General features: G+C 31.7%; 1 protein-coding gene across 1 annotated transcript in view; it reads right to left on the minus strand.

The window, feature by feature from the left end:
• Positions 1–8,689, minus strand: part of LOC124820224 (pentatricopeptide repeat-containing protein At4g04790, mitochondrial-like) — a 39,526-nt gene extending 30,837 nt beyond the window's left edge. Inside the window, exons 1-5 of the mRNA XM_088092505.1 lie at positions 8,486–8,689; positions 7,313–7,357; positions 4,744–5,116; positions 4,459–4,512; positions 3,699–4,316 (exon numbers count right to left, since the gene is read on the minus strand). Of these exons, the coding sequence (XP_087948631.1) occupies positions 3,699–4,316; positions 4,459–4,512; positions 4,744–4,924 (853 nt within the window). The 5' untranslated portion in view covers positions 4,925–5,116; positions 7,313–7,357; positions 8,486–8,689. The remainder of the gene's footprint in view (positions 1–3,698; positions 4,317–4,458; positions 4,513–4,743; positions 5,117–7,312; positions 7,358–8,485) is intronic.
• Between the last annotated feature and the right edge of the window lie 2,888 nt (positions 8,690–11,577).

The following is an 11,577-nucleotide window of genomic DNA, read 5'->3' on the forward strand; positions in this document are numbered from 1 at the left end:
TTTCGAAACATGATCATTAAATGGGGAGATGAAGGAGGCAAGAAGGTGTTAAAGGGAGACCCTTCCCTAAGCAAGGCGCAAGCATCCTGGAAGAGCATGATTAAAGCCTTACAAGATGAAGGAGTGGGCTACTATATTGCATATCAGCAGTTGGAGGATACAAAGGAAAATCAACAAATATTATCTGATGAGATGAAGGCTGTCCTAGAGGAGTATAAGGACATTTTTCAAGACCCACAAGGGCTACCGCCAAGGAGAGAGCATGATCATGCAATCAATCTCAAAGAAGGTGCTCAAATACCAAATATCAGACCTTATAGATATCCCTATTATCAGAAGAATGAGATTGAAAAGATAGTAGGTGAGATGATGCATGCAGGGATTATTAGGACTAGTACTAGCCCTTACTCTAGTCCTGTTATTCTTGTAAGAAAAAAAGATGGTGGTTGGAGATTTTGCGTGGATTATAGAGCACTTAATAAGTTGACAATACCTGATAAATTTCCTATCCCTGTAATTGATGAATTATTGGATGAAGTAGGATCGGCTGTACTATTTTCCAAACTGGACTTAAAATCTGGTTACCACCAGATTCGAATGAGGGAAGAAGACATTCCTAAGACAGCTTTTAGGACACATGAAGGGCACTATGAATTCTTGGTCATGCCATTTGGGTTAACAAATGCTCCTTCTACCTTTCAAGCTCTTATGAACAGGGTCTTAAAACCATATCTAAGGAAGTTTGTGTTGGTATTTTTCGATGACATTCTAATCTATAGTCCGGATGAGGGAAGCCATAAAAAACATCTCAAATTGGTGCTCCAATTGTTGCGGGAAAATAATTTATTTGCAAATTCTAAGAAATGTAATTTTGGGCAGCAACAGTTGAGATATTTGGGACATTTGATTTCGGGAAAAGGAGTTTCCGCAGACCCAGACAAGGTGAATGAAATGATAAATTGGCCAGTTCCGAAGGATTTAAAAGGGTTGAGAGGATTTTTAGGGCTCACGGGATATTATAGGCGTTTTGTTAAAAATTATGGCAAGATTGCTTGGCCACTCACACAGTCGCTCAAGAAGGACAATTTCAAGTGGGGAAATGATGCTCAACAAGCTTTCGAACAGCTCAAGGATTCAATGACCACTTTACCTGTCTTAGGTGTTCCAGATTTTGAGAAACCTTTTGTAATAGAGACAGATGCTTCTGGAAAGGGAGTAGGAGCAGTGCTTATGCAGGAAGGCAGACCCATAGCTTACATGAGTCAATCATTGTCTGATAGAGCTCAACGTAAGTCTGTTTATGAGAGAGAATTAATGGCTATAGTGTTGGCTGTTCAGAAATGGAGGCATTACTTGATGGGTAGCCATTTTGTGGTGCACACGGATCAGAAAAGTCTGAGATTTTTGGCTGACCAGAGGATTATGGGGGAGGAGCAGCAAAAGTGGATTTCAAAATTAATGGGTTTTGACTTTGAAATAAGGTACAAACCTGGTTGTGAAAATAGGGCAGCAGATGCCCTTTCTAGGAAGCTACAATATTCTGCACTTTCCACGGTACAATTCAATGAATGGGAGGGGTTGGAAGATGAAATTCAAGCTAATGCCCGATTAAGGGGGATCATCCAGGATTTATTGAAACAACAGGATGCACATCCGGGGTTTCAATTAATAAAAGGAAGATTATATTACAAAGGACGAATGGTACTACCAAAGAATTCTTCTAAAATTCCTCTAATACTCAAGGAATTTCATGATTCAGCGTTGGGTGGGCATTCTGGATTTTTCAGAACATATAAGAGAATTTCGGGATTAATATTTTGGGAAGGTATGAAGAAAGAAATACAACAGTATGTGTTGAGTTGTGCAGTTTGTCAACAAAATAAGTATCAAGCCTTGAACCCAGGTGGGCTGTTACAACCTTTGCCAATACCTACTCACACTTGGTCTGACATTTCGATGGATTTTATAGGAGGATTGCCTAAAACCCAAGGGGTTGACACCATTTTTGTGGTCGTGGACAGGTTAACAAAATATGCTCATTTCATAGCTATTGCCCATCCTTACACTGCTAAGGACATTGCTGAAATTTTCATCAAAGATATTGTTAGGTTGCATGGGTTTCCCTCCTCAATTGTGTCTGACCGAGATAGAGTTTTTATCAGTCATTTTTGGACAGAACTATTTAAAATGGCTGGCACTAAGCTGAAATTCAGTTCTGCCTATCACCCTCAAACGGACGGGCAAACTGAAGTGGTGAATCGCTGTTTGGAGACTTACCTTCGGTGTCTCACTGGGACTAAGCCTAAACAGTGGCCTAAATGGATTAGCTGGGCAGAGTTTTGGTACAACACTAACTATAACTCATCTACCAAAATGACTCCCTTTAAGGCTTTATATGGGAGAGAACCTCCAGTATTAATTAGAGGAGATATGACACAGTCTTCCGTGGAGGAAGTCAATAGGCTGATGGCAGATAGGAATCATATGTTGGATGAGTTAAAAGAGCATCTTGTCCAGGCCCAAAACAGAATGTGCAAGCAAGCCAACAAGCATCGACGGGAGGTGGAATTTGAAGTTGGAGATGTAGTATATTTGAAGATACAGCCTTATAAGTTAAAAAGCTTGGCTAAAAAGGTCAATCAAAAGTTAAGTCCGAGATATTATGGGCCTTATGAAATTGTGGAGAAGTTTAGTCCTGCTGCCTATAAACTGCAACTACCTTCAGGAAGCAAAGTGCATCCAGTTTTCCATGTTTCTGCACTTAAGAAATCCATTGCTGCAACAATTACTAGCCAACCATTACCCTTATTTTTAGCAGATGATTGGGAATTGAAGGTTCAACCAGCAGAAGCACTTGCTGTTAGAAGGAATCAACAAGGGGATCTCGAAGTTCTTATTAGGTGGAAAGATTTACCAGATTTTGAAAATTCGTGGGAAGCTTTATCTATAATCAAGGAGCATTTTCCTAATTTCCACCTTGAGGACAAGGTGCATCTTGTGGAGGGGAGTGTTGATAGGAACCCGGAAATAGTTAGGCCCAAACCCAAAATATCTAAGGTGTATGTTAGACAAAGAAGGAAGGGCAAAGTAGGGGATCAAAATGGTCAGAGAGAGAATGAGAAGAATCTTTCTATATAACAAACTGCTGAGCTGGCACAGTAGGAAATGAGTGATTATGTTGTTTGGGGTATAAGGAGTGGAAAGAGAGTGGGGAGAAGGGGGAGCTGGAATTGGCTGGGAATTGGGAGAGACTAGACACTCTCTAACTGTCTAGAAATACTTTTTTTGTGCTGTTACAGATCTGTATTCTCTTTCTGGGATATGCACTCTGTTTTTCTTTGATAATAAAGTGACTATTCAGCTATTGTGTGCTTCCTTATTTCTAGTATCTATCAATAACGAAGAAAAGACATAATACTAAAAAATGAAATAAATATCTAATAATGGGAAATATTTGGTAAGATATTTCCCTATCAAATATCATATCTCCCTATTTAATATAATTAAATCGTGTATCTCTAACATAATGAAATCATATCTCAAACAATTTTCATCCATCATATTTCTCTTCTCTTTATCAACCAAAGCATGCATGAAAAAAATAAAGCAACTCATAAATTTCTTAAAACTTGTTTTTAAAATCCTGCAGTGGATGTTCAAAATCGGATAAAAAAAATCATGAAAATTGATTAACCAACCTCGTAAGGCTGAATCTCTATCATCAACTATAATAAACTCGCAAATGTCCCGGATCATTTCTTCATTGTCAACTCTTAACCACAACAACATTTCATAGTAACCCAATCGTGAAGCTGAACGAGGATTCTCAGCTTTGATAACATCAGAGAAAAGTTGAAATTCTTGAACCAGACCCATATCAATTAGATACCAGAGAAGTGGACCATATGTTTGCTCTTCCAGCGGACATCCAAAATCCCTCATTGATTTGAAAAGGTGAAAAGCCTTACTCATCTCATTTACAGCTATGTATTCATCATCAGTCGCCCTAGCCTTCTCTATGCACATTTTTATCAATGCATTGTACTCCTTTACGCCTGTTTTTCGACCCAAGTGACTAAACATATTAACTGTTTTTGTTGCTCCTAGCCTATGTGCACACAATTTAATTAACCTGTTGAAACGGTCATTACTAGAGTATTTAAAAATCCACTTATGCTTCCGCTCACGCACTACCTCCTTTCGTTTGACCGATAGATTACCATGAGACAGGTCTGCTATCCATGGTATTTCTAACGCAATTTTCCTTTTTTCTTCCTGGTCGACTTCCTCGTAACCAGACCCCTTGTCCTGTTTAGCTGCAAAGGAAAAAACAGCAAATGCCCAACATTGATACAAACAAAAACATGAGCAAAAGTCATTTCAATTCTCTAAGTAACCACGTCATCCAAAGTAAAACACATGACCAGTATTCTCTCAGTAATTTCAACAAACACTTACAGCACAGTAAAGCAGATATCTGCCCAGTACCCTCATCTTCGCCGACCAAATCCCCTGCACCAAAATATTGGAAAACAACTCCATTACACACCCAAATACCCCAACAGCACACCAAAGTAACCCCCAAGAAACAAAACAACTGAAACCAACGCATTCACTACCACAAATCCCAATACTTTTTTAGCTCCAAAAACACAAAACTCATTAACGCAATACGACTCCTCTATGAAACTTAACACAGATGAAAATAAGGGCAGGCATAAAAAATGAAACTTGACAAGGTACCTAGGGAAAAGTCACCAGCGAGGTCGTGTTCTAAGGAATGTTGCAGTTCAGAACCAAAACCGACTTTGAATTCAGGAGAAGGTGCTATAAAGGATTCAACACTGGTGTTGGGTTTGCCGATTAACCGAGAGCGAACGAGGGCGGCGAGAGTGCATAGGTTTCTTCCGGCGGGGGCGCGCATCTAAGCTCTGCAACAAGGAAGAAAAATACGAGTTTACTTGTTGGGTGCTTAGGTTTTGTTGCAGCAGTGTTAGTTTCGTTCGTTCTAAAAATGCGCTTTTTGTTGGTGTACGAAGCTGAAACCCAACTACTGCATACGAAGGACCAACGTGAAAATGGCGAAGAACGGCGTGTACACAGAATCCACAAAATGCTGTCACGGAGGGTGTGGGACGAGCATAAGAAAATCATAATAAAAAAGGAGACTAAAAAATAAATAAATAACAGTAAGAGAAATAACACACATCGAAAAGAAAACAATTACTTAATAATTAATATATTAATAACCTAATTATGCATGCTTTTAATTTTTATCTTAAAGTACTAATTTATATTATTAAAATGTAATTACAAATCACTTGTTTTCTTTAAAAATGTCAATGTATACTTTTTTTAAAACTCTTTATCAAACAAGAATTTTTTTCATCCCTCAGACTATGTTATATATATTTTTGTTTTTAAACTAAAAACTCTTTACTAAATTAATAATTTAATTTTCAAAATTATAATAATTCATTTGTCTTCAGAATTGATAACAATGGTATGAAATTGATATACTTATTAATTTACTTCTTGGTATTATATTAGATAGTTACTCTTCTTTTTTAATTACATTTACATCTCAACATTTTTGAAAAATTTATACAAAACTTTTTTGAAAACATTGCACCGACTGTTACTGGTAGCTAGAAAATTGAAATGGTATATTTTAGATTTAAAGCTGTAATCTTGTGTAAACATCTGTGCATTCGTTGATTTTGCTAATTTTTAGTGTTGAAATTAGTTGGAACTAGTTTAGGAGAAGGTTAAATAAGTTTGTTAAGTTTGAATAGATTAAAAAAGTAATCTATTAAAATGTTTTTCAAAGTAGTGAAGAAAGAAGAAATTAACATATTAATAAGTTAAAACTTTCTTTTAATCAATAAAAAATATTTAAATCATTTCAGAGTTTGTAAATATTTTTTTTGTCAAATTGAACATTTATAATTGACTCAAAAGTTATAATTAACAGTTAATATACTTTTTTTTTCAAATTAAAAGTATAATTCATCAAGTATTATAATTTGATTGAATTGACTTATACGTAGTGAGCTCCTTTAATAAGATTTGACCTTATGTGGATTGTAATCAAAAAATTATTTATTAAAAAAACTCACATGACTAAAAACCCTCCAAAGTCCTATGGGTCAGGTGAGTCCATAACCTTTCTTTTTATCAAATTTTATATACAGAAATATAAAATCATCGTATCAAACTATATTAAACACATCACTCACATAAGGCATTATGCAGGCACCAAAGAATAAAAAATCTAGTCAAAGCAATTCTGCATTCTTAGAGCCTTTTTATGAGGGCATCATAGAAAATAAATATTTGCATTAGCCATAAAATCTGAATCATACACCAAATGTTGGGATATCTTAGAGCCTTTAATCTCTTCCCCTGCACCAAATTTATATTTTATTCGTTTTCATTATCTACTTTAATTAAATTTTTTTAGAGGATTGGGGTGTCATAAAATATATGTATTTACATCAACAATATAAGTTGAATCCTACACCGAATGCTGGGATATCTTCAACATTTATTTAGTATCTTCCCCTGTACCAAATTTCTATTGTATTATTTTTGTATTTTGTACTTCTCTGGTGTTTTTCAGAGGATGGGGTGTCATAAAATATAATAAGTAATTACATAAACCATAGAAGTTGAATCCCATACCAACTACTGGGATATCTTGACCATTTAATTTCCTCCCCACACCAAACAACAGAGATTGTTGAGTTCAACAGAGATAAATAACTGACTTCAACAGAGATAAATCATTACAGCAAGAGAATTTCAGGAGGAACCAAAACTTTTTTATTTGTGGAAATACTTTCAGATGGACCAGGAGTTTAAGATGCAAGATCATCAATCAAAGTTAAAGAGTTACTCTTAAAGTGGTTCATATTTAAGAGGCAAATTTAAGGCAGAAAAAGGGGAAGACAAAAGATGCCCAAAATAGATCCAAATCGTGTTATTAAATATGAATCAAATAAGTTTAAAGGTCACAAAATCACTATTAAAATCATTATAGCTAACAACATAAAGCATAATATGAAAAGACAACAACATATTAAAATCATGATATTAAAATTATTTATCCATATATGAAAAGACAACAACATAAAGCATAATACCTAATATGAAAATTCAAACGAAAAAAAGAATGTTATCTTAATCAGAAAAAAAGAATATCCCGCCCATTCAATACACATAATGCAGGCTGCAGGAGTTCAATAAAACAAAAAAACAAAAAACAAAACAAAAGGCAGAAAAAACAAAATGGATCATTAGTAACATTTACCCGTTATGTTTTTATCCCGTGGAGTATCAATCAAAAGTGCAAGACCTGTTAATAGAACAAGCACAGGTAATCAACAAACATAGTATTTAAAAAACGAAACCAACCAAAGTAGAAAAACAGCAAATTAACAATATAATAACATGAAGGAAAAATTACTAAATTTTGAGAATCTGAAATTGAGTTAAAGAAATTGAGAAATGATAAAAGTTACATTGAATAAAGAGAATACTTCTTCTTGAAGCTTAAATTTGTTTTCTTGTGAAAGTTATCTTCTTAAAAAAGAAAATACTATATCCATTATGATGCATATCATGGAACAAAGAGACCGGTCAATCTTATAAATTATAAGTTATAATGCAGTGTTCACTCAAATGGTTATAATGCAGTGTGTATAACTCTTCTTCCCTAATGAAAATGACACATCAACTTTTCGTTTTAACCTATATTCTCTAGCCAATTTCAAGGTTAACCACTACTCACCCCCTGATAAAGTTATGTAAATATCATTACACAATCTGGTTTTCTGCCATCTGAAAATGATATTTGGATATCATCTAAGAGATTACTGTCCTAAGATATCAAAAGTGCTCATCACTTCACAATTATAATATATCAAACACATTTTACTGACAAGGATTAATAAGAACAGTTAAGAGATTATATATGTACATTTCATGATCCGCCACATTGCGTTTCTGCCAGTCAAAGAAGGGAGCTGAGAAGAAAATTTTTTTCACCAAAATCCTAAGGGGGCAACTGAGATAATGGTGGGTCCATTTTTGTAGCTCTTTTCCACAGTAAAGTCCAATCCTTTTAGATCAAAAGAGGGGGAAAGAATAACGGCTTATGCAACACCTAACTTACTGTTTTGGTAAGAAAATGTTGTCATGGATCTCATTGCAACCGTGTGGATCCTCATACACCCTCTTCACACTTGGTTTCCTAATATCCATGCACCAAAGTTGCAAATGAAGAATGCTACGCATACAGACAAATTTTTACATACTTTCCTTAAAAAAAAAACAAATAAACCCTTGACCTTTGTCTAAGAATACATTGGATAACATTTTCTGCAGGGGTCTCGAGAAGTGATTTAGTAGCTTATGAATCATTGATGAACTGGGCCACAACAATCTTTAGAAAAAACACGAAAAGTATTTGAAAGAAGCTAACATTGGTTCTTCTTCGCCGCCCGTACCACCGCTGCCGTCAAGTGTTGTCAAGCGCTGTCGTTGACTCTACTTTGTGTTGTCGTTCAATGTGTGCTGTCGTCCACCATTCGCCGTCGTCTGCCGTCGACTCTGTACTGTCGTCTGCCGTCGACCTATGCTGTGGTTGCTAGCTCTTAAAGCAAGTGTTACTTGTATAACCTTCAAGCAAAAAATAGTCATGAATTTAATATCATTTTTATTTACTTTTCACACAAATATTATGTTGCTTGTGGGTTGGCATCCAAAGGAAGAGAGTCTTTCATCCTACACCTCTAAGATCTCATCTTCCAAAAATTTCACTTTTAACCTTCTCACATTTCATCATTATCTTAGACCTATAACTTTATAAAAAAATTTATTTTTAATTTTAATAAATATATTTTTATTTTCTTTTTTTTCTTGTTAAAAAGACTCTATATCACCTTAATGATAATTAAATTTAAAATTCAAATATTATTTAATATAATTTTATATTTTAATAATTATTAAAATATGATTTATGTTATAATAATAATTATATTAAAAATATAAAAATAAAATAATTAAAAATAAAAATAATAACAAAAAAGTAAATTATATTAAATAAAATATTTAATATATTTAAATATATTAAATTATATTAAATAAAATATTTAATATATTTAAATATATTAAATTATATTAAAATATTAAATTAAATTAAATAATTATTAAAATTTAAATAATAAACAAAATTTTAAAACAGTTATTTATCACATAACAAATAAAATTATATTAAATAAATATTTAAATATACTAAATTATATTAAAATATTAAATTAAATTAAATAATTATTAAAATTCATATATAAAATAAAATTTTAAAAACATTCTTATCGGATATGGATACCGATTTATAACTTATCGGATATCTATATCCCATTACCAAATTTTTCAAAATTTTTGATTTTCTAAAATTTTAATAATTATTAAATTTAATTTATTATTTTAATATAATTTAATATATTTAAATATATTAAATATGATTTTAAGTATTATTTTTATTTTTATTTTTATTCTTATTTTAGTTATTATCTTTTAATTTTCTTAATAGAACTATTTTAAAAATATAAATTATATTTTATTAATTATTAAAATATAAAAATATAATAAGTTATATTATAATTTTTATTTAAGTTTAATATCTATTAAATTTTAAATAAAAAGCAAATTATTAACATATTTTATAGATTTTAATATATAAATAAGTTTTTTAAAATTTTCATTTTTATTTAAAATTTAATAATTATTTAATTTATTTTAATATTTTATTATAATTTAATATATTTGAATATATTAAATCAAATTTATTTTTATTATTTATTATTATTATTATTATTATTTTATTATTTTATTTTTATGTTTTTAATATAATTAATATTATAGTATAAATTATATTTTAATAATTATTAAAATACAAAATTATTTTAAATAATATTTAAATTTTAAAATAAATTAAATTAAATTATTATTAAGATAGTGAAGATTATTTTTAATAAAAAAGAAAAAAAATGGAAAAATATTTATTAAAGTTAAAAATAAAATTTTGAAAAAGTTGGAGGTGCAGGATGATATGAGATGTCAGAAGGTTAAAAATGGAATTTTTGAAGATGTAGGATGAGATTTTGGAGGTGTAGGATGAAACACTCAAAGGAAGATTACTCTTCTTTATAAGGACTTGAGTTGTGAAAAAAAAAAACTAATTGTGTAATACACCAAATGACCTCATTCAAGCACGAGAATGATGCTTAAAGAGTGCTCAACATAAAAATATAAATGATCTCGTTTAAGTGTTTGACCAAGAAATATAATCATGCATGTTCTCTTCAATGAGAGAAGTGATAGAGTTCTATCTCTTAATTCAATACAAGAAAAACTTAAAAATGATCCTTTTAATTTAAAGGACTTGAAGACATAAATATCATGGCTTCAAACACAATTATAGAATAAATTTTAAGCAATTAAAGCGATTATAATTTATTTTATTTTTGTAAGCTTTTTGCATGGACGCGATATTATAGCAAAGGAAAAAAATGGCTTCTTAACAAATATTTAATAAATAGTTATATTATAATAGAAGATTAATTGTGTCCATCAAATTGAGCGATGTAAGACCCTGAAAAAATATAATAATTAAAAAATATATTTAAAGTGATTTATTATTTTTTTATTTAAAAAAATTTATGGTATATTAATTATTCAATAGAATTATTTTATTTAAAAGATATATAAAGTGGTTATTATAATATAAGTTTCCTAAAAGGTATATAAAGTAATTCTTACATTATAAACAAGTTGTATATGATGGTTATTTCTTTAACAAATTTATTAAAAAGATATTAGATTTATTATGTGTAGAATATTCATTATATACAAGAGTTTTGAAGATATTTTCTAAGAAATAGAAATTGAAAGGTAAGAAAAGATATACCTAATATTTTATGATTATTAAAAGATTACCTAAAGTCTATTAAGAGTATCTAGGGTTTTAAGAGTGAGAATAAAACCCATAAATATACACATTAAACGAGCGAGTAGGTGTTACACTTGGAGGATGGAGCAAAACTAGTAAGGAAATCGTAGAGAAGGCAAAACCTAGTGATTTTGGATGTTATCAAGAAAGAGGTGACCAGTGATTTTGGATGAGATCATCTATCCTATATCGGATAGTTAGTGGGTGAGCCCGGTCCATGTTGTGCCAAAGAAGACTGACCTCACTGTGGTGAAAAATGAGAGGGATGAGCTCATCCCCACAAGAGTACAGAACAACTGGAGAGTCTGCATTGACTATAGGATGCTTAATCAAGCAACAAGGAAAGATCATTTCCCCCTGCCTTCCATTAATCAAATGTTGGAGCGTCTAGCAGGTAAGTCTCACTACTATTTTCTTGATGGTTTCTTTAGATATTTTCAAATCTATATTGCTCCTGAGGATCAAGAAAAGACCATATTCATCTGCCCATTTAACACTTTTGCCTATAGGAGGATGCCTTTTGGCCTATGCAACGCCCCTAGAACCTTCCAATGGTGCATGCT

This window comes from Vigna umbellata, chromosome 6, assembly GCF_029865625.1.
Source record: "Vigna umbellata cultivar VRB3 chromosome 6, Vumbellata_1.0, whole genome shotgun sequence".
Classification (NCBI taxonomy): Eukaryota; Viridiplantae; Streptophyta; class Magnoliopsida; order Fabales; family Fabaceae; genus Vigna; species Vigna umbellata.